Source organism: Rhipicephalus microplus, chromosome 3 (genome assembly GCF_043290135.1).
Source record: "Rhipicephalus microplus isolate Deutch F79 chromosome 3, USDA_Rmic, whole genome shotgun sequence".
Taxonomy (NCBI): Eukaryota; Metazoa; Arthropoda; class Arachnida; order Ixodida; family Ixodidae; genus Rhipicephalus; species Rhipicephalus microplus.
The window spans coordinates 132,642,653-132,667,126 of record NC_134702.1 but is presented as its reverse complement, the minus strand read 5'-3'; the positions used below and the strand labels follow the sequence as shown (position 1 = coordinate 132,667,126).

Here is a 24,474-nt window from a genome sequence, read left to right as displayed (position 1 = left end):
TGCACACGTACACGACACTGGAGCCATTAGCAAGTGGTATGACGGCAAACGTGACGACAAGGTTCCGGCAACGAGCGCATTCTTGCGACGGCATAAAGAGGGCAGTTCAATCGGGGACGGAGTTGCACAAAAGAGATACCGCGGCGACCAAAAAAACAGAAATGATGACGTCAGTGGCGACGATCACCTTTTTGGGTGAGCAAGGGAGTTCTATGAATGTCGTGCTGAATAAAAAAAATGAGTTGAGCGCGAGCGCAGTCGACAACCGCATGATTAGCACAAAGAAAGTTCCATCCCAGGATGATTTCATGAGACGCATGTGGAAGAACGACAAATTCAACGATGTAAAGCACTCCTTGAATCACAACAAGAGCAGTGCATGTGGCAGAAAACTGGACGTGCTGCGAACTCGATGTGCGTAAAGAAATTTCAACCAGTGGAGTCGTCACTTTGTTCAGTTTGGGGCATAACTTCCTGTGTCGACAAGAGCTGTTGTGGCGAAACCATCCATAAACGCGGATATCTCGTCATATATATATATATATATATATATATATATATATATATATATATATATATATATATATATATATATATATATATATATATATATATATATATATATATATATATATATAACAGACAGTAATGCCAAGGAATGTACAGGGGAAGTTATTAGAACCAATGGAATGTAAATAAGAAGACAGAAAAGTGGATGAAAAAATAACCAGCCGTGAGCAGGAATCGAACCTACGACCTTCGAACAACGCGTTCGATGCTCCAACCACAGTAGTTGGAGCATCGAACGCGTTGTTCGAAGGTCGTAGGCTCGATTCCTGCTCACGGCTGGTTATTTTTTCATCCACTTTTCTGTCTTCTTATTTACATTCCATTGGTTTTAATAACTTCCCCTGTACATTCCTTGGCATTACTGTCTGTTATATCTCAATATTATTGTGTTAAAACACGGAAAAACGAGCCCTTAGGTATACACTTATTTCCGTAATATATATATATATATATATATATATATATATATATATATATATATATATATATATATATATATATATATATATATATATATATATGGATAAGAAGTTTATACATAAGGCCACGTTTTTTGTGTTTTGACACAATATTATTGAGATCTAACACACAATAATGCCAAGGAATGTATAGGAGAAATTATTAGAACCAATGTATTGGAAATAAGAAAAAAGAAAAGTGGTTGAAAAATTAACTTACCGTGAGCAGGTTCGATTCCTGCTCACGCCAAGTCAAATTTTCACCCACTGTTCTTTCTTCTTATTTACGTTACATTGGTTCTAATTATTTGCCGTGTACATTCCTTGGCATAGCATTCGGTTAGATGTGATTAATATTGTGATATTGTGTCAAGACACGGAAAACGAGCACTTAACCATAAACTTCTTAATCATATATATATATATATATATATATATATATATATATATATATATATATATATATATATATATATATATATATATATATATATATATATTTGTTTGGTACGACGACAATTCTCAGTCCAAAAGCTGAGGCTAACGTTATTCGAACTTAACGGCAGTGAACATGGTCGTTTATTTTTTCTTATCACGAATAACCCTGCAGTCAGCCGTCAAAAAGGCACAGCTAAACAGGAACGTCGTAAAAACCTGGCTTATGAGTCTATTACAACGTATACAAAATTTTAGAAGTAGAGTTTCTTACCACCGAAGAGCCCCAAACAAAACCACACTCTAGTGTTGGCACTCCAGTTGTATACTTTGTGCACTGGCAGCTGCATGGAGTTCAACAGCTTGCCTAGGAACTCCAGCGGTACTACCCACGCACGGAACGTCACGTGTCGAGGTGAAAAAATAAGTGGGCATATCAAGCTGGCGGATGATTTGCAATGTTTAAAAATCATGCCCTTATTATTGCAGTTGTTCTAGATACACATTGAAAAATAAGCAAAACACGGCACTAACTAAGGGTAATACCCAATGTGAAGGCCAACTACGGTCATTATTGTGGCAATATTCCGTGATATGTGCCCTTACCTTAAACTAACGCAAGCAGGTGCGCCGAAGCACAATGCAAATGTAAATTGGGCAAATTTATGCTGATTGTTAGCCTTGTCCCACTGCTCAATGTTTTCAGTAAGTTATTCGCTCTAACAAAGAAGGAATCCTTGCAGTTGTCCCAATTTCGATATGCTGCTATAGCATTTGTTGTTCAATTACGAAATTTTTTCGTATCAAAATATTTTCAACAAGTTTAAGTGAGACAGTTGCTTCTATATGTTCTTTACAAAGGAGTTTATTGTAACCGCCACCTGTGTGCCCTATTTAGCGGTACGGGCGCTTGCGAGGTACGTGACAGCCGAACTCATCTGCATCCGCCACAGGTGGCTATAATGTAAACGGTGCTTATGCCCACTTTTTAGTTTGGGTTCGACTGCACTAAATGTAGATATTCGTGTTTGAGGTCATTTGAGTTGCATCTGCGGTTCATTCAACCACGTTCTGCAGGATAGTGAGTGTGATGCTTCGGGCAATAAAAGGTGGTCATCATAGGAGCCTGAGCGTGCTAACGTCAGGCTCAACTCAAGCAGCGGTCGAATTGATACAAGACGACTGTGCGTCCGAAAAGTTTGTTCTCGTTGTGATTGGAATGGTTGTTTTTACAACTTCATAAATATGTTAAAAGACCATGGTGGGTCTTTGAATTACAGTCGGCCTAGCACGAAAGCGAAATGTGTCTTCACAGAAATAGTTCTGTTGGTGTTAGTCCGCTGAAGCACAATTTGAAATGAATGCACCTACGGTGATGTCAGGTGGCATATTTCCTTCAGACGACTGACGCCAATGATCATGATTAAACCTTTGTGATGGCTGGAGTAGTATTTAGGATACACGCGGACGTAGCATAGGGGAAATCCCGCTCAAAGAGGGCATTGGCGAGCGCATAGTGTACAGTGACATTCGACAGGTGCTCATAGAAAGTGCCGTGGTTCGAGGCTAGATATAGCAACGTGTGCCCTGTTCGGTAATTCAGTAAACTACACCTCTGCCCACGTATTACACTACCACAAAACGCTGTAGGAGCATAGGCTGAGCACACAGCTTGAACAGTCTACGTGCAAAGGCGTTCCGCTTGCAACTGACTGTATCTCCCTTCACCAAAAAAACTACTCGCGTGAGATTCATTCATCGGCATTGTTGCGTTTCTGCTGTGCTTATGCATTAGTTTTTGTATTAGGGGTCATCACACTCGAAAAAGCTGATGGTGCACAAATGCCGTTGGTGCATTTTGGAGCTTCACTATGCTGGAGACGACGCCAATCACTTCGATACGACGCGAAATATTAACCATATAGCTTTGCTATCAAAAAATGGGGCCACTATGTTGCACGCACTACACTGGTATAGAAAGACGGGATAAGCTTTAGGAATACAAAATGAGATTGAAAATTCGGGAGCCTGCCCTCTCTGCTCGGTTAACATGGAAGCGCTCCCTGTCGGTGTTCATTAGTGTCATGATACAATACTTCACTGTTTTTAGGCGGCACTACCACCCTTGCCAACCGAGAATGCAGCAAGGGGGGAAGATGCAAGAAAAAAAAACTGCCAGGCCTGCATGGAACACCCAGCACAGTCACAGTGAAAGCTGGAAATGCTGTTTTTGTACGTTCTTTTTTCAAACACTTTCAATGACTGCTGCAGACACACTTGCAGGGTACCCACTACGCCATAAATTATGACATTTTTGCGTATTAGGGAAGCATTCACTCATCCACTCTTGGTTTTTCTTCGGAAAGGCGTGGTACTGGCTACGAACTTACTAGGAATCATGTAGATTTTGTTGGTGCTGCGGCTGATGACGATGAAAAAAATATGCCTCAGACTTTTGTAAGGAGTTGGAGCTATCGACGACTCACTCGTTACGCAATTCGCATTGTGTGATGCCTGCTTGTCTCTGTATTGTTCCGAAAATGCTTTATCACACATAATATTCAGACATAAAGCCTGTCTAGAGTCAGCATTCAACGGAGTCACAAGCACCGGAGTATATACCTGAGTTGTAGAATACTGGGCTCACACGCAGGAGGCAATCGTCCTAGGTGTTTTTAATCCGTTTTTTTTTATTTCGTGGGATAATGGTTACGACCAGCGGTGGCGGAGGTGGCGGTTAAGTACGACGCGATAACGACAATTGCTGTGATCTCATAACAGTTTTCGCTTCTAAAAATTCGACACACCCCACGGGCTATGGGAATCGGTTGAATGCGAAGCAGCCAGGAAGGTGCAAAACATGCTGTACATAACAAGCGTGTGATGATTTAAACGTTAGGACCTGTCATTTATGTTCGCCATACAGTCACGTCATGCATTATCATGTTTGGTGTATATCATGCTTGGACAGAGCAGACTCACGAGACGTCGTAAATTCGCCTCATGTGCAGTTCAAGTTTGTCACGCGACTTTTCAGTATTTATGAAAAAACTAAATTTACCAAGGCTTTAGGATGCGGGAAGAAAATAGGCAATACTGTACGCAGTGAAACCCCAGGGGCGCATAGCAGCTTTTTGTGAAAAGGTTACTAACAAAGTGTTTCGCTATCATCTGTATGGCTGCAAGCCTTGCTTGCCGTCATATATATCTGACAATAGGTCACGTGGTGGTTGGGCAAGGTAAAATGAAAGCATTCTCCATGTCTAATTTTCTGCATTCCTTGTTAAGTGGTTGTTGTTTGGTGGTCATGGTTGATTGTGTTACCCTTCCTAAAGCAGTATTGTTTTGTCACAACTCTGTTAATCGGAAGGCGATCGCCGAGTACATTTCAAGGGTATACGTGCCGTCACGCGGCAACACACCATGAAAGCACGGTTAATTTACAGAAGCCTTTACATGCAATTTGCAATATTCATCCGAGCAATTCGTGTTTATTTTTGTGCGCTCCCAAACGAGCTGGTAAAATATTAGCGCATTCCAGGGAGCATCTAATAAAAATTTAACATTTTTATAAACACGTGTTTGTTTAAATCAGCCGTGCAGCCGCACTGCTGGCAATGAAGGGCAAGAGGCGTAGCTGGTGTACCTTTCAGAGATATAGCGTGCTCCCTTAGACGGAAATATAAGGTAACTCAGCTAAACAAAACCGCTGTGGTGATGAGGCATGTAGACCAGCACATGCATGAAATTGCTGAAGTGCACGAAATCTTAAAAGCAAGAGACGTGTGTGTGGGCTAGCGTTCGGCCACTCTCGCAGGTGCTGAGATTTTATATCTACAGCATACTTGATTACGTGTTTGTGAAGGTTGCCAAGATTTTCTACGCCTTCGTGCTTGCATATATATGATATGCTTTTTCCATTAAACTGTCAGTTGTTGAGGAACCGCCAGGTGGCGCCGAGGAGTGCACACGCGTTCACATCAGCTCCATCAATCATCGTGCCTAGCAGCGGTTAAAATCATGTGACTACCAGTGAAACTACAGGAATTGTGCAGGAAGACGTCAGGTACACGCTGACTCCACCTTTTCGGACATGCAATCCCGGTTTCCTTTGAGAAGTGAAGACCTTCAGCAGAGCGTGCCAACCCGCCACGCTAAGCCTCGCGGTGAAGCGGAACGCGGAGTCCTGGCAGCCAGCTCTTGGCCCACGCGACGCGCTGCACCTACCCGAATCCCAACGGACAACGACCCGGAACTAGCCCAGGCACTTATGGACACGGGTGACCAAGACATCGAAACCCACGTGAGCTCTGCGGTGGACGCCAACGAAGATTTCTTTTCACTTGAAGAGGTTCTACAAGGGGAATCTACTAGCGACGCCGAGAATGAGGAAAAAGACTCTGCGGAGGAACGCGACGACGAAGCCAAGAACGGTCAGTGGCACGTAGCAATGTCATTGCGGCAGCGAAAACGCTTCAGGAAACAAGAACGCGCAGCCAGTGATGACAGGGTTGCTCGAGGCGTAACTGCGAGCAACAACTCCAGTGCTAGAACGTTTGCAGAAGAGCGACGCGGAAGAGCATCTGAAAGGGGCCGACGACGAACACGCGCGGCGCCGCTGCCCAAAAACGATATGAAAGTTCTTATGCGGCCCAGACCAGGGTTAGTTGTGAAGGAACTGAAAGCATACCAGGTTGCACGAGCGATAGAACATGCTAACGGGGACCCGGAGGCTTGTAACAGCCACAAATTTTTGCTTCGCCTTCGCAACGGATCAAACATAATTATTGCAAGCACTCTGTACGAAGATGTCGCAGAAAAGATCTTGAAGATAAAGACACTGGAGCTCAATGGCACCAACTATCCCGTAAACACCTACATATCTACTCCTTCTGGATACTTGAAAGGAGTGGTACACGGATTAGAACGCGAAACGCCAGAAGCTGAACTCCTGAGCCATCTCCGAGTGCGCACTGAAGGAGTGACAATTGTTCAAGCCCGCATGCTCGAACAGTCACAAACTGCAGTGATCACGTTCGATGGACCAATACTGCCGCGCTTCGTGTATTATTATGGTGGTGAAATGCCGTGCGTGCCTTATCAACTCACACGGCAGTGCTGTAAACTCTGCAAGAGCCAGGGACACAGGACGGATGTTTGTCCCACACCAATGACAAAGGCGTGCAGCAACTGCCGCCTAAGAGACCCACCTGAGGACCACACTTGCGATCCGCAATGTGCCCTGTGCGGCAGACGCCATCCCACGGCGGCATCGCAGTGCACCAAAAAACTCAAACGTGTCCCTCAAAAGTGCCGGTCGCTGCTGTCGCACCAACACAGCACACCACAAACTACTGGCATACTCAAGAGACGCTGGTGCGCCGCCAGGCGGGGCCCGTTCCAGTTCCCGATCCAGGTCTTGATCTACATCCCGATCCAGGTCCGGCTCTCGAGACTGCTCCAAATCCAGGAATGGTGACCACAAGCAGGCCCAAGCAAAGCAACAACAGCACAAGGGCAAGAAGGCGCAGAAAAAGAAAGCAAAGAACTAGGTGAGCTGGGCAGCAAAACCCTCCCTACACTCACACCAAACATCACAACTCACGCGCTTAGAAAGCGAATTAGAGATAATGCGGGTCAAAATAGGTGACCTAGAATGCGAAAAAAGGGAACTAAAAAAGAAACAAACGCAGCACCCGCCACAAAACTCTATACCCGCGCAGAGTGGCCAGGTATTGCAGACGCAACCGAATGCAGGAGGCGACTCAATGATTACGTCGTCGATGCTGAAAGAAACATTAAAGGAAGTTATACCGACAGTTATAGAGCAAGTAATGATAAAGGTAGATAGAAAGCTGGAGATTCAGGACAAGAAAATCCAGACACAACACATCGAATTTACGAAAGCCTTGCGAAAACATCCGAAAGGCATCAACATCAGAGAAAAAGCTGACAATATTTACAACAGGCCCGGATTGTCGGTCATGAACCAGGAGACGCATAATGGCTAAATATCAAACGCAGCGGTCAGAAAAGTGTGAAATATGGCAGTGGAACTGCCATGGTTTCCGGCGAAAAAAAAAAGGGCAACTGTTGCAACTGGCGGCGTCGCAACAAAAGCCACCTGCTGTCATAGCAGTCCAGGAAGCCGGAACACTACCAAAACTACGGGGTTACGAAACTTACAGTACCGGGGACGCAGAATGGAAAGTTGCTACATTAGTGGAGAACTCAAATACAGCAATAAGTCATCAGCCCATAAAAGAGGCAGATATCCCGCATATCATACCAGAAATAACCTACAAAGGGAGCCGTGCAAAGAGTGCCTTCGTACTTAATATCTATAGTCACCCAAGATAAAAGAAAGCAACATTCGACAAGCTCTTTCAACAGACAGAAAAACTAGCGAAAGGGAATCTAATAATTGTAGTTGGGGACTTTAATGCCAGGCATGCAAGCTGGGGATATAAGATGCAAGACACCAAAGGCCAGAATATCGCAAGACAAATAGAGAAACTGGAAATGACGCTGTTAACTGACCCTGCGATACTAACGAGAATAGGCTGCGATACTAACGAGAATGGACAAAAGTTCGGACTTGATGATAGTACAAAACTGCCACAGCGTGGACTGGTACAACATCCTTGAAAACCTGGGCAGTGATCATTGCATACTAAGCACCACAATCTGCACCGGCTGAATCCGCAAACACATCGGCACAGCTAAAATTACAGACTCGCATGCATATAGAAAATCACTAAAAGCACATGTGGCTGCCATAGACGACTTGTACGAGTGTTGCAAATTAATTCGAAATGAAAAGCGAATGCACACCAAAACCATCGCGAGAACAGATGACACCCCTGAAGTAGACGTTCACCTTCTCCACCTGTAGAAAGCAAGAAGAAACCTCACTAAAATATGGAAAAGGCAAAAGTGAAATAAGAAACTCAAAGTGAAAATTAAAGAGATAACGCAGCAAGCCGAACAGTACGCTAATCAACTCGCGACAGCCAACTGGGAACAATTTTGCAATTCACTAAATGGAACCCTAGCAACAGCAAAGACATGGAATATCCTCAGAGCCATGATTGACCCTCTGAAAACTAAATGCGAAGGTCAAAAATCTCTAAAAAAATTATTGCACACGTATCCAGGCACACGAGATGACCTCCTTCAAGACATCTATATTAAGTGTTTCGGCGCCCGAGCCATCACAGCCCCTTACCAGGCTAAATACACTAGGCTCCCAAACTCAGAACTGGATGCACCTTTCACGCATGCTGAGGTAAGAGCGGCAATCGTCAACATGAAACGAAACACAGCGCTTGGGGCGGATCAAATCACCAATGCCATGATTCGCAACATGAATGACGAAGCCACAACAACGCTTCTAAACTTCATTAACAAACACTGGGTGAATGGCACTATGCCTCAGCAATGGAAGCATGCTGTAATAATTATGATATCCAAGCCAGGAACGAAATTGGCAATAGAAAACCTCAGTCCAATCTCTCTTACCTCGTGCTTAGGCAAAGTGTTTGAGAGATTAATGAATGCCAGACTTCAACGGCACCATGACCAAATAACTTGTTGCCAAACATCATGTTTGGTTTCCGCTCGAACCTTTCGACACAGGACATCCTTCTGCTTTTAAAGGAGGAAGTACTAACAAATGTTCCAAAAGCAGGAGAAAACATTGTCATGGCCATAGACATAAAATGCGCTTTCGACAACGTAAGCCATAAGGCCATATTAAATGTGCTAGCAGTGACAAACTGCGGTCAAAGGACGTACAAATATGTAATGAACTTCCTTACTAAAAGAACCGCTGTTATCAGATTAGGAGAAGACGAATCCAATGTCTTCCACCCATGGAGCAAAGGCACACCGCAAGGCGCTGTGATCTCGCCTGTATAGCTTTTCAACATAGCCATGATTGGTCTAGCCAAAAAACTGGAAGATATTCCCGACATCCGACACTGCTTCTATGCGGACGACATCACTATATGGACAACCAAGGGTAGCTTGGCAGAAAAAGAAGAGCGGCTTAAACTGGCAGCTAAAACCATCAAAAAGTACACTAAATAAAGGGGATTTCAGTGCTCAGCAGACAAATCGGAACTCATCCGGTTCTCCAAGAGTAAAAAACAAAGGACAGACCTGAGCCTCCGCCTTGAGGTCAAGCTAGAGGGCAATATTATTCCAGAGAAAACGACCGTTCGAATCTTAGGGATGTGGTTACAGTCCAATCAGCGATGTCTCCACACACTGAATATGCTTAAACAAACAGCTCAACAAATTGTTCGTATGATAGTTCGAATAACGAACAATCGTGCTGCACTGAAAGGACAAGACGTGCTTTGTTTGGTAAAGAGCTTAGTCATCAGCAGACTAACATACTCGCTACCCTATCAGAACATGAATAGAGAAAAGAAAGAAAAAGCAGACAAATAATAAGGATCGCGTGTAAACCGGCTCTGCGACTACCACAAAGCACTTCAACTGCGAAGCTATTAGCGCTTGGACTTCACAATACATTTGATGAGTTAGCTGAGGCGCAAGTAACCACCCAGATTAACCGCCTGCTACCGACACTAACCGGCAGAAAACTTCTTCAGAGGATCGGCTTCGATGAACAAGTACAGGCACATGGAAGAGCTAAGGAATTGTCGTGCTGAGTCAGAGACTGGTACAAGATATGCCCCCTACCAAAGAACATGGACCCAGTTTTGCATGCTGGAAGACGTAAAGCAAGATGCGCTTACATAGATAAAAAGACAAAATATTTGAATACGCCGATATTTAGTGACGGTGCACCATATCAGGCAAATGCGAAGAACATGGTGGCCGTGGTCACAGACCGAAAAGGAAACGTCACAAGTTGTGCCTCCATAGCCCAAGCAAGCGGAGGAGATAGCGATCGCGCTGGCAATAAAGGAGGGCAGGGAGCAAGAAGTCCCAATGACAATAATCACAGATTCGAAGGCTGCATGTAGAAATTGCGATAAAGGTAGAAAATGTATGAAGGCCTTCCAAATTCTAACCAAAGCTCATAAAGACTTTCCAATTGAATACACCCAAACCATTATCTGGGCGCCAGGGCACGAGGGCACGCCAGGGCACGAGGGCATCATCGGGAACCAGTTTGCGGATGAGGCGGCTCGAGGCTTCACAAATCACCGAGCTTTCTTGCACACTGCAATAGAGGATCCAACGCCCCTAGACCCTAACTTTGGTACAATTCTTCAGTATTACAGGGACAATAGAAAACTGTATCCAGCACCGGATAAGAAACTCAGAGCAATGTAATCGGTGGCATTACACAGAATCCAAACAAACACATACACGAACTTACAAAGGCTGCATGTATTCTACCCCACAGCATACAGAGATATATGTCCGTAGTGTGGGGCCACAACAACTCTGTTTCACATCACGTGGAAGTGCACGCATCACAATGAAGAACACCACAACATGAACAACACAGAGGAACAATGGGAGGGACTGCTGTCCAGCTCAGCAATTGTTGATCAGCGCTGGCCGGTCCAACGGGTAGAGATGATGGCTAGGGCCAGCTCAGCCCTGGAATAGGGGCTAGACCATTTGGAAGGCTCCGCGTTACGCGCAAATAAAGTTTTCTCTCTCTCTTTCTTTCTCTGTCAGTTGTTAGAAAGCGGTTGTGTTGTGCATGTCCTTCCGTTTTTTGCGCGCTGATCGGGAGGAGTATGTTTGAACTATCCCAATTTGCTTCTTGTCTTCAGTGTATCACTAAGCATCAGCGTAGGTTCGTTCTCTTTGAATGGTGCTATAGCTGTAAAACATCAGGATACATTCGGTAAGCCCTCTTATATCAATCTACAGTACACATAGAACTGCTCCCGTAAGGAGGAGTATCACTTTCGTGTTATACCGATACCTTTGACGGAGAGATCAATACTGTTTTTTATTTACTTCTCGTTATTTTCTCCACTTCTTTCTCCCTCTTTTATTTTCCTCTCTTCTTTCTGTGTTTTTTCGTAGATTGTTTCCTTTATTTCTGTTTGTCTCTCCTTCTTTTTTCTGTTTCTTCATATCCTTCATCTTCCCTCCACTCTATTTCTCTATGGCTTCCTCCGTGCTTTTCTATATTTTCTATGCTCTCTAGTTTTGTCATTTTGTTTCATCTTCACTGTTTCTCACTCTTTCTTTCTTTTTCTTGATTTCTTCTTCTATTTTTATTTCTCGTTTTTCAATGATAAGGCTTACTCTATGCCCTGCTCCTTTCCATCTTCTTCAACCACTCATACGTCCTGCACAACATCAATGTCTTTTACTACTTCCTTGCCATTCTAAACTATTCGGCTCTTTGCCTATGTTTTCTCAGTGCGTTTGCTCAGGCGGAGAATCAATACGATGGCCTCCCGAGCATACGCTAACACAACCACCTTCGAATCCTCGTGAGTATCTCTATTTTGACAAAGATTTTCTGGCTTTATCTTCCTGTGGAGCTCTGTCTATGTTTCTGTTCTGCTCTTACTATACGCTGCACTAATTGGCACGCGTGTTCGGCAAGTGAAGGAGGAGATGAGTAAGAGGACTAAGAAAGAAAAGAAAGTACGTGGCGGTTCATTATGACGACAGTTTTCGCTTACTAAAGACATTTTGCGCGCAGCTAGAACGGATTCCATGTTGAAGCGGCATTCAACCAAATTAGTATATTCTTGGCATACACTGGTTCGTGCAGCATAGTGAATAAAACTAGAGAAAAAGTGAGTAAAGGCAAATACGTCGTACTTTTTCATATTATCTGTGTCAATGTAACCAAACAGATGACATGGAGTTCATACCCAGTAAGCAGAGGTAAGAGGCCCGCAGAGGGAGTATGAGTGGCTTTCCCGTGCTGGCATGTTTGCACCACTCCGAGCTGCAAAGCTTCCGGCCGCCAATGTCATGCGCGCAGCTGGATTTGGTGAAATCAGCAACACGACTGTGTTTACGTTTAGAGTCTGGTGACAACAGCAATGACTTGCTATGTTCAGCGTATTTCATCAAAAATTTCTGAGAGTCTGATATTCTCTCGGACAACTTCACTAACATGAACCACGCATGTAATAAATAAGGTTTATATTCTCGGCCAACATATGTTCCAGCTGCAAAAATTAGACCAACTGAGATATAGGCTTTAATAAACCACCCTCATTTGAATTAAAATAAGGAAAGTTCCTGAATGTCGAATCAGCTGTATAAATATTATTCAAAAGCGTATTGCACAATTAACGGGTGCTTCTGACGACTAGTCAATCTCAGAGTAAAGTCGTGAAAGGGACCAAACCGACGAGTAGATGAATTCCAGCCTTTTTCGAGAGCTATAGGGCAACGGAAGCAAATGCGGCTTTCCATTCTAAAAAAGCGAGGCCATATTACCCGAAACAAAAAAAATGCAGTTGTTTTTGCTATGAACAATATCAGTCCTCCCGTCTCTTCGAACACCTTTTTTGTCGGTGTGCTTACGTCACCAGAATACTTGAAATTTTTATTGTGGCTGAAATTTACATAGCCTACTATCGTCGACTGTTAAGAGCGAAATTTGAATTCAAAATTTTAGTTTTATTGAAACATGATGAGCGTGCGTGTTCGGGCAGCAACTTGCATTTAACTATCATGAGTGGATTATGCATTAGACTCAAGCTGCCACGAAAAAAAATGTGTGGTGATAGAACTTCCCTATTTATCGTTGCAAAACTTACATGTCGCAAAATGGCGTGCCATTAAAAAAACGCAACAGGCATGTTCCTGAGCCCAAGAACACTGATGTAGTTCGGACGTCGCTGCCATGCAGTTTGGAAAGCGCTCATTTGATAATCTTGAAACTGCACGTGCTTAGATTTCGGCAGCCGCAGGCATCGTAACTCATCTGCTGTTGCGTTAAAATTGGGGATGTCGATGTTTCAACGGAAGAATTCTGGGCAAAACATTTGTTGTTTTTATGGCCAGCTTTGTTCGACATTGCTTTCGTTTGCTGCAGATTATGAACTGTGCCAGCAGCCAAGCATAATCACAAGCTGGTGCAATGAAGAAACGTTCACAGGGACAGCACCACACAAAATAAAATATTTGTCGGAGAAGAAGGCATGTGACCAACTGAAGTCGTTTCGAAGGAAGGTACACCTCGCATGTCTCGGCTGCCAGCCTTTTGTTTTTGCGATAGTTGTGGCAGCCAAACACAGCGTTGTGGTGGCCTGTCGGCTTGTTCTCTTACGACATTTCGATTTTAAGCAGCACAACTGCTATAGCGCATTCAAAATTAAGGAAAAAATATAGAATTACATTGACCTTTCACGCGTCACGCATGAAAAACGCGGCCATCCCCCCCCCCCCCCCACTGTGGCCATGGCTGAATGGCCGGTGGAGAGAGTGTGACGAAAATGCACTGGTTCGAGACGCTGCTCCTCTCCGTGATAATGGTCTATACCACCTGTATCTGGAGGGTGTATCTGAGCTCTTTGAATGAACATGCCCGAAACCACGGGCATTGAGTATGCCGGTATGTACCACCTATGTCGTGGGGAGGATGTTAATTTTAACGCGATAGTGGTAAAGAGCTCGTGTCACAGAAAACCCGCCACCGGTGTCGGCCCCGTTGGTTGTGAGTGAAAAATCGTCGGTGCGTCTGTGATCGAAAAATCAAGTTACCCAGATAGCCGCGAGAGGCCGCTACTTGTCCACGCGCGCGCACGATCACACTGAAAAAAAAAAACCGCGCATTCTAAAAAAAGTGCTCAAGGTCACGAGGCGCAGTAGTTTCTTTGCCCTGCCAGCCTCTCTGTTTAGCTTCCAGTGCTTTCGTCAGGACGAGAAAAGAGATAATGCTATTGCAGCATGGGACAAACCTTTGTAACTCCACTCGCACTGGACGGATTCTTAAAATTTTTGCGGCGTTGAATTCATTAGGCAATAAGCTCGTATAATGAATTCGTTTCATCACTTGAAAAAAGTTACTTGAAAAAGTGTTTCAGGGCCCCTTTAGCGCATTTTGTTCGACAGGTGTCACGACGAAATCAAGTCCATTCGGCGATACTAGCGCGCGCTGGTCCAATCTACTGTGTGCGTGTTTGTGTGCGTGCGTGTGTATGTAACAAAACAGATGAATAAGTATGCACTTAGCGGTTGAAGGGTGCACTAGGGGCCAGATTTCGCTATCGCGCTCAGCTCTTAAAGGCGAAGATAAAGGGTCCATAAATGTTTTTTATTGTATTCATTACTACTACGGCTACTACTACACTTCTACTACAACCTCTGCTATTTTCACTACTATTACTACTACTAGAACCAATATCGCTACTCTTGCTACTACTGTACTTAGTGACTCCTGTCAAATAAGTGCCACGAAAATTCGGCAAGCGCCACCGGTCCACTAAAAATGATGAAGTCATCAGTAGGCAAAAGCATACGCACCACAACACATAGGAAGAAGCCGCTGCTCCACGCTGGTCCACTAAGAATTAAGGAGAACGCACACAGGCGTCAAACACCAATTGTGGTTTCGGATAAGACGTGAGCAATAATAAAGAAATTCTTCAATGAACCGTCGGAATCAATCCCGCGGCGAACGCCAACATACGACGTTCGACCTTGTCCTCGTTGTTCACCTGTACAATGTGCTTGGGCGGCAATTTCATTACCGTTACTTATTGTTATCACGAAATGCGCATTGACGTCGGTACAAGCGCCTACTTCGCCAGCTGTGCTTTGAGCTGTGTGAGTGGGGTATGACGTGAATGTGCACGTATGACGCCAGAGGTAGGAAAGGTGATTTTTAAATTTTTATGAACCCAATGACAAGGCGACGAAACAGTCTTCTCTAAGCACTATAATAACGGCTTAATCTCTCAAACGGTACTAAAGATCTAGTGCCAGTGTAGCGCCACACGCGAGAAGTATCTGCATCGAATGCACATATAATATAAGCTATATTCATTCCGATGAATACACTGCTCTCCCACCGTCTCTTTCTCTCTCACACACACATATGTAGAGACACTGACATACACGTACGCACGCACACACACAGGCTCACACATACGCATGCACGTACACACGTACGTAGACACACACACACACACACAGAGAGAGAGAGAGAGAGAGAGAGAGAGATGCAAGGAATTGTTTTAGGATTCCCACACATTACGATTCAACAAAACTGCTACACCGAAACATTGCCATTGTGGCCCAGATATCAGTTAGAGCCAGGGCTGGACTTGTCATTTTTACAGCTCCTTATAACCTCTTTCTCTCCCAGCTGATGTGTTGACACACTTCCGTACGGAGTAAAATAGCTGATGACAGATACTGTTTGAAGTGCACAACACTTCGGGAACCTAGCTTGTCCGTCATTAGATCATGCATGGAATGATCGCACTATAAATCAAATGGTCAACACAGAAATCCTAGGAATGCTCCGAACCGGGTAAAAAGTAAACCAGCAATCAACAAAAAAAGCTATTAAGTCATCACGATGAAAATTAGCTAAAATTGTAAAAGGAGCTTCCGGCCAATAAGGTCAAATGCACACCGCGTAAGCACCTTACCAAGTGCATCGTTGCTTTTCCCGCCACGTGCTTCTGTGCTACATCCGAATGGAAAAAAATCTTCCGGAATTCACTACAAACGACGTGTATAAACTGCCTACCAGGCAAAAAGTGATGCGCAGATACCACACTGAGTTTGCAAGTCTCTCTAACTAGACTGCGATTGTGCTACGGAAACCATACATGCTTACCTCACACAATGGCGTCGTCGACATTTTTGCATACGATGTGGTGAGAACTACACGAAATGGAATAGCTGGGTGTCTGTGCTGCACGCTCTTTCAAATTTCACAGTAGTTAAGCTCGATTTAGTGCAGCAATCAAAACTACGTGAAACGTTAAACCAAAGCGACCTTAGAGTTAGATGTGAAGGACATTACGCGCTGCCATACCCGCGAAGCTTAGAGTTTATTATGATTATAATATTACTGTTATTTAGGTAAGCCGGTGCTCAAGAAGAGATGGCATGTCACTTTTGAGTAAGTTTAGCAACTCCACATAAGTATTACCGGCTCCGAACGATGATGAATGTGCGCACAATAAGCTGTGGCGAAATGAGATTTTTGCAGGCATTTGCATAAGTGGATAGCGTAATTTTACAAAGACGGGTGCAGAGCATGCTTACTGTAGCGCCTACTCCTTGGCTAAATAAAAGCAATGCATTCGGGCTTACCGATCGAACGTGTGGATTGAAGTCACACTAAGCATGTGCTGGGCGAGCGTTTATAATAGCACGCAGGACTCTATCATTCCTAGACTGAAGTAACCCTTTGAGACGCTCATAACCTGTGCGACGCAGTTCAACACACGTCGGACTAGCATGGGTGCTCCCAGTCCTCTCCTTTCCCTTTCAGAGCTTCTGCGCGCCATTTTTGGAACTGAGCCGCGCCTTGCCGCAGTGGTCTAGTGGCTAGGGTACTCTGCTGCTGACCCGCAGGTCGCGGGATTGAATCCCGGCTGCGGCAGCTGTGTTTCCGATGGAGGCGGAAATGTTGTAGGCCCTTGTGCTCAGATTTGGGTGCACGTTAAAGAACCCCAGGTGGTCGAAATTTCTGGAGCCCGCTAATACGGCGTCTCTACTACGGCGTCTCTCCTAATGATGTGGTGGTTTTGGGACGCTAGGCCTTACATATCAATCAATCAACGAGCTGAGACGGGCAACAAATATGTGATTCGGTGCAAGTGCAGCTGCTAGCTTCTTAGTCTGTTGAGAACGCGGCTACAAAATTAAAAAAAAGACAACAACATTGTGATCACCAGCCTAGGTGGCATCGTCGTTTTCACCGCTTACGCATATCCAGCCAATATCTTTCGCCATTCGACGTAGTTCCTCCCGCGAGTTGTCACATCACAGCACTGAGCAGAAGCACGCATTTACGTGAATGGATTTTTGAATCATCGCATATATTTTGCATGTTTGTCTAAATAAACAGTATACGTCGGTAAAGAGAGCGATGCGACATTTAAAAGCACGTGAATACTCACAATATCTGGATAGCTGTAAAGAAAACTGGGCGCACATATTTTATCGTTTTACCGTTTATTAAGAGTGTCATTGGAGAAGTTCCCAGAATTATGGCGTTTGGTTCTGCCGGGCTGTGCGCTGATCCCCGACCACCCGCGCAGAGATGCCACGCTGAGGCAACTGTCCCGGGGAACGCATCAGGCAAGTGTCCGGGAAATTCGTTATGAACGATGAAGTGCACGCACGTTACGGAGGTAACTGAGCAGTGTCCTAAATAATAATACATGACAGCTATCCATTACAGAGGTTTAAACTTCATTCAGCTTTGCTCACTATCTGATGAAGCAGATAATCAAGTGCAGGTGCTGTCATAATGAATTGATCTCCTCCTGTGCAATCCCTGATAAAGCATTCTTAGGGAGGCAACGTCGGCGTCCCGTCGTGACTTGGAAAATGAGCACTGTGAGCCGTACGGCGACCCCAAGGTTGAGTCCGGCTAACAAGATGTAGAGGTTGTCGTACGAGCCGCGAGTGTCTCTGAAAAAGCCTCAACGAAAAAGCAGATATAATCAATAAATTTACACTACATTCATGACCATAGTGCATGTTTCTCTCTGCACGAACTATTCAATGGCATTTTCACGCAGGAAGTGTTTGTCTGTGAGAACTCGACATGAGACACAAGCAGTGACACAGGAGTTATTTACAGGAAGGTGGTATCACCACAAAAAGTGGCTTCAAATAGGAATGCATACCATAGATAATGTGCATAACGCCAATATTTTACAACCAGAATCTAGTTATAGGCCCGCCTACTTAGCCAAATGTGCGCCAAAGCCGACCAAAGCAATGGTTTTGCTGCGCTATTCTATAAACATTTCAGCGTTAAGGTATGCTTTATCGCTTTAGTAATAATTTTACGGAAATCAGTGGCACTGAAGGAAATATCCCCAAGTTACATCACTTCTTATCTTCCCGAGAACAGCGCATGGCGAAACAGGAACGTATTTACCTGTTGACGATTGTCGTTTAGTGTTTTTCTGCGGTGAAGCTCCTGATGGCGTGGCTTGTGCGTCCCCGTTGTGGGTAACCGCCTCTCTTTAATTCTTACACTGACCATAGAGGGCAGTACTTGTGCTATACGCTGAAAATTGCAAACGTCACTGCACTATAGTGGGCACACAACATGTAGAAAAGAAGGATTGACATGTTTGACATGTGTTCTTCGGGGGCGCCGTACGCTTGGGGGCGCTGTATAGTAGAATAAACGCGCCATTTTATTTATAGCACAATAAAAGCAGCGAGCGCCGTGCGTGCAGGGCGGTGGCGGCTCACTCTCGAAGAAGGGACCCCAACGTGCAGGTACGCGAGGGCCCGGCAGTGCCACAATGGGAGACCGAAGCAGTGGGGCAGCGGTGCGCGGACCCAGCTTCGTTCCACTCTTCATCGTTCACACCATGGATAGGCTGTCATTTTTTATTATAATGCGTTAGGGACCCTTTAACAAACTTTCTGGATCCCTAAAGTGAAATACATGTACCAAAGAAAAGACCAAATAAACTTCAAACTTTCAAAGCAAAAACTTAGACCTAACATTGTAAGGACAACACAAACTGGAAAACAAACGGTAGACTGAGTTAATGACTGCATTGTCAGACAGTGTCATTATTTCTGTTTCATTGTATCTATAACCTTTGAAAATTTAGGTATCCGCATTTGTCGCCCGACGCCAGTTTCTCTCGGAAAGTTCTCGTGTCACTCTCCTCCAGACTGGACCGGTAATAGGTGGTCATATATCGCCTTGATTCCACTGCCACTAAACCCAGCGCCTCCGATTGCCCTAATTCTGTAAGGAGTTCGGCCAACGTTGACTTCGGCCTTGCTCCCGCTTGCCCGACAAGTGGGGGCACAAGACGGCGTCTGAAGTGACCACTTCAAGACATTTGAATGTGCGTATGCCTTTCCGCCTATCAGACATCGTCGCGTGCCGGTGCTTATGTCGTTTGTCGGAGCCCCGGCCTCGGTGGATGCGTGATATTTTCCGCAGTCTCGAAATCCCGAGGCAGCCCTTCGCATTCATGAACCGCCTATGATTTGAAACTCTGCCTAAGTATGTTCGGTTTCTTTTGCTCTGGCATGACAGAACAGCCCTATACACATATACACTGATAGATTTGTGACTCTCTGAATTTCGACTGCTACTTTTGTGGTAGCTCAATGAGATATTTCCTGGCAGTATAGTTTAGATCACTAATCATCTTCAACCGTGGCTAAATTGGTTGCTACTAGAAAAGCTACTTTGTATCGGATGAAACACCACGCAAGTAGACCATAGCTTCTGATGCAAAATCTGCATTGCGAGTCCTGAATTCATGCTCAAGAAAAAGTTAATAGCACGCATCGAATTCCGTCAACATACAGACATTTGACCTCACCCAGCGGAATGTTCACACAATTATTGTCGAATGGATACCCGGATGTGGTGGCTGGGCAGGCAACGTGCTCGCTGAAGTTGCAGTAAAAACCTCTGTGGATAACAGCGCCGTCCTCGTAAACATTCTGTACTCGCGAAATGAAGTGAACTCGTCGTTTAGATCGCTTATGCGAGAGTTCACAACTTACTGGTGTAACGCGGACAATCGGCATAGGCGTCGGCAGGAAAGGGAACCTCACATGACTTTTTGACGGCCGGCTAAAATAAAGCGACACCACGTTACTTTGTTGCACCGAATTCAACTAGGTGTCGCCTTCACTCGACGCTACGCGCTCCTTATCAGGCGTGCTGACAGCCTAAACTACATGTGAGTGCTGCCAGGCGGTAAACCCTACAACACATTGATTGTGTGACTGCCCCTGCGCGTGTTCCAGCAGATTATGCGGGCTTCAACGTTGGCTGGTATGGGCGTTAACACACTGAGTGAGGCTCATCTATCCCACGCAATGTCCGACCAGACATCATTCATGACTGCTACAAGGACATCAATAGATTTTTTTTATTCGTACTGGACTTCACTCCCGACGTTAGAAAGACAACTGTGGTACATGACTCTTGTAAATTGGATCCCCTTTTCCTGCCACCATGATCTTCTTTATGACGCGTGTGCCCCTTTTCTTTTTCCACTGTGCTCAGCAGCAGGACAGAGTACAGAAGGTTAGGCTGACCTCACGGACTTCTATTATATTTGCTCTCTCTCTGCTCTGAGGTTCTTCTTCGCGGAAGCGTTAGCCGAACTCTAGGTAGGCTTCCAGACTACTTGGTTCTTTGCTTATTCCGTAGGTGTGCCATTAGCGGCGTATAATTGATTGATTGATCGATATGCGGGGTTTTACGTCCCAAAACCACCACACAATTATGAGAGACGCCGTATTGGAGGACTCCGGAAATTTTGACCACCTGGGGTTCTTTAACGTGCAGCCAAATCTGAGCACACGAGCCTACAAGACTTCCACCTCCATCGGAAATACAGTCGCCGCAGCCGGGATTCAATCCCGCAACCTGCGGGTCAGCAACCGAGTACCTTAGCCACTAGACCACCGCGCTGGGGTGGCGTATAATTGAAGTATTTTGTAGCGTGATACATTGTGTGCATAAAAAACACTTACGATTGGTTTCTGTGTAAAGCTGCTGATGTGGTTGTACAAAACTCCCGTTAATAAAGGGCGTACTGAGAAGTGTTGCCTTTGATCGCCCTCACTGCGCATACGGTCTTACCGTGCCTTCAGGGTGATATGGCGAGCTCTCGTGCGCAGTGGTGTAAGCGGTACACGGCACAAGACAAGCGTATGTGCGGCACCCTACGTAGAGTTCAGAGTGCTTGGTTCTGCAGATGTGTCTGCCGCTTACGGCTAAAAATACCGTGGCCATGCTAGTCGGAGTCAGTTCAAATATAGCACATACAGACAAACGCCTATAGTAGCGAGAAATGAAATCAGCTTCAGAAACCTTACTCAAAGCTCACACAGAGCCATCCCCAAAAGACACGGTGCACAACATATGATCCGTTTACTACATTACAAGACAGGAAATACCGAAAGACACTTTGAAGGCATAGAATAGCACACATGCTATCAAACTTTTTGAAAGCGGTGTTCTTCACAGTTGTCTCGCACATATTTAGGAAAACTTGTACAGCATAAACTGTCACAATAGATTACACGAAGCACACCCAGAAGACGCTTTGATATTGAGCGAAATCTATTGATTTATACACACATGTCTAGGTCTACGTGGTCAGACAACGGGTTAAAAGCGTGCCTATCAATTTTCAGTAGCAGCGAAAAAAAACGTGGCTGACGGCTTTGTCTAGGAATCAGTATCCTATAAAAGTGAAACATTACAATACACAGGCCACTGAGAATTTATTGCGCATTGTTTAGCCAGGAGGGCGAAGGAATGAATGCTATAGCAACAAATTGTTGGGTCACGTGAAGAAAGGCATGCAGCTCGAAACTTGGAGATCGCAGTGCAAGCATAAAGCACGCTCCAAATGACCATACACGGAATCAGCGTGGGCTAACAATCGTCACAGATGTACACTTAAAGCGTGCTGCTCAAATAGAAAGACGCGCAAAGCGAATGCACAAGTATACGCAGAACTAGTGTGAACTGTCACAAGCATTACTTCATGGTGCATGAACAGTGCGCTCTTTTCATAAACGCGGCCGCGGCAGTGAGCGGAGTAAACATCGTGCTCTCCAGAATCATGAGATATGAGCGCAAGCATGAGAGACCGCGCGATCGGTTGCATTGAGGTGTGCGGGGCGACGACATCTAGAGCGAGCCTATTAATAAAGTCCCTGTAAAAAAACTAAAGTAGCGCCATTGCTCGCTGGATACCATGCCGACCGGTTGTGCCCTCACGATCTCCGACGAGAGCGCAGCTCTGGCCGAGTGGGCTGGTCCTACGCCAACTCCTGACCCCGGTTCCCTACCACGACGACAGCATAGCTCTGGCCTACTGGATGAGCCGTACGCCATCTCCTGACGCCGACAAGAGCTTTCGCCAGTGGTGCCCCGTCCTCAGACTCCTGCAACCATCTCCATCTTTCCTGTCTTCTCCATACTTGCATTGTTTGCTGTCCCTGCATCTCGCTCTCTCCTTGCTCTCTCTCTATATATCTTCACCCATTATTCCTACCCGTTTAATCCCTTCTGTACCCCTATCCCTCATGAGCTACTGCTGAGGTGTCCTCCACCTGAGAGACAGTTACGGGAATCATTTTTTCTCTTCTTTTCATTTAATATCACTCCCCCTACCAGTCTCCTCCCACCTCGCGTGCGTAGCTTTTGTGAAGGTATCGCACACGCCATATTGTTTGTCCACTTTCGCGAGCACGTGCTCCACGAACAGACGCCACCGGCGTACCCTTTCGCATACCCGATGCACGGCCGCTCGATGAACACACGGCGCCGCAGTGTCTGAGCTGCCCAAATTTCTGGCACATCAAGGGTGCCTGCGTGCGTTCGCGTTCATAGTTTCCTGGTCGACACTCTAGAGGCGTTGCTGTGGTTGCTGGGAGATGAGGCAGAGGCGAAGGGGTATGGTTGGCGCAACTTCAGTTGTTTTTTTAGGACTTTACCTATTGCACGCACTCCGTTGCATCTCCCTACTGATGATGAAGACGTGCTTGAACTGCGGAGCTGTGAGAACCGCTAAGGCGGTATATGGTCTATACAAATAGCTTGCCGTTGTCAAGCTCGACATAGTACGATCCGTGGCTTAATGGTTTCGCGCTGCGAAGCGAGAGGTCATAGGTTCGATGCCCATTAACGGTACTTTTTCTTCTCGTTTTTTTTTTCTTCGCAGTCTCTTAGCATATATTTTACAACGTCGTATCCACAATGAAAACACTTCAGTGGAATCGTGGTGAATCGGGGCATCAAACGCATTTTGTCAAAGTTTTACCACCGCACGTAGTAAGGAAACTAAAGCGGCTAATTTGTAAACTTCACCTTGATGGTCTTTGTTTTGTCCAAGAGCTCGTAACACAAATAAAACTGTAGCAGATAAAGTTATTATGGGTATAGTGAGTGCACTAGTTCATGAACCACAAGTTGAATTATTTTTACATAAAACTTTTGCAGTTGCATCATGCTGAGGAGCAGTGAAGTTGTAGCGTTGTTTTCCTCGTCGAACAAAATTTTGCGAGAACTTACCTAATACTGCTGGACCAGTCAGGCTTACCGGTAGGCCCATAAGACCTGCCAGACTACAACACAAGCTGAACTGACCCAAGCCGATATAGTCGGTGACCAGCACCGGCCACGCCTGCCGAGAATGCAAGTGCCACGATTTCATCAAAGGCTGAGGAACGCGTGATCGAATTGGATAAACGTTTATTTTTGGATTGAATGAACTTTTATTGAGGCACGTGTGATGATGGCATAATTTATGGTCGCCACAAAAAGACACGGCACTGCGATGGGAGAGCGACTGAATGGAATTCGTCTGCAACGAACGGCATCACCACGCACCCGGTGGCCTGTCCGAGGAACGTGAACATGAGGATCGACTTGGCACGTTCCGTCTCCAACCCCTTGTCTGCCGTGTAATCTACTACAGTTGTCATAAAAAAGCTATTAGTGTAGTCTGAGATGACTTGCAGCTGCACCGCAACCATAAAAGGAAACAACCTGAAGCCGCAAAACAACCGATGATTGCAGCTTGAGGACGTGTGTACCTTCAAACTCGGAGGTGAGACGAGCTGCTGTTCCTCTTGTTTCAATAAGTGCGTCACTTCTTTCGCTTCACACTGTTCACTGTGAGCACTCGGTTGCCGTGAACGCGCAGATTTTGCGTTGCTCTCGTCACCTTGGCAGATTCGAAAAGAGCAAGGTGTCTTGATAATCATTACTAGCGGCAATATGTGCATGCTCAAACCGGCGCTTAGAAGAAGGCTGCCTTTCAGACCGTACTTCATTATAGAGAGTGACATCAATGGAACGCCTGCATACCGGCTGCGACCATGTCCTATG

At 45.3% G+C, this 24,474-nt stretch overlaps 1 protein-coding gene across 2 annotated transcripts in view; it reads right to left on the bottom strand.

Moving 5' to 3' along the window:
* The window catches only part of LOC119159955 (monocarboxylate transporter 9-like), a 50,228-nt gene extending 35,143 nt beyond the window's left edge, over nucleotides 1–15,085 (bottom strand). For both annotated transcript variants that reach the window (XM_075888475.1, XM_075888476.1), the window contains exon 1: nucleotides 14,901–15,085. In XM_075888475.1, the coding sequence (XP_075744590.1) occupies nucleotides 14,901–14,910 (10 nt within the window). In that variant the 5' untranslated portion in view covers nucleotides 14,911–15,085. The remainder of the gene's footprint in view (nucleotides 1–14,900) is intronic.
* Between the last annotated feature and the right edge of the window lie 9,389 nt (nucleotides 15,086–24,474).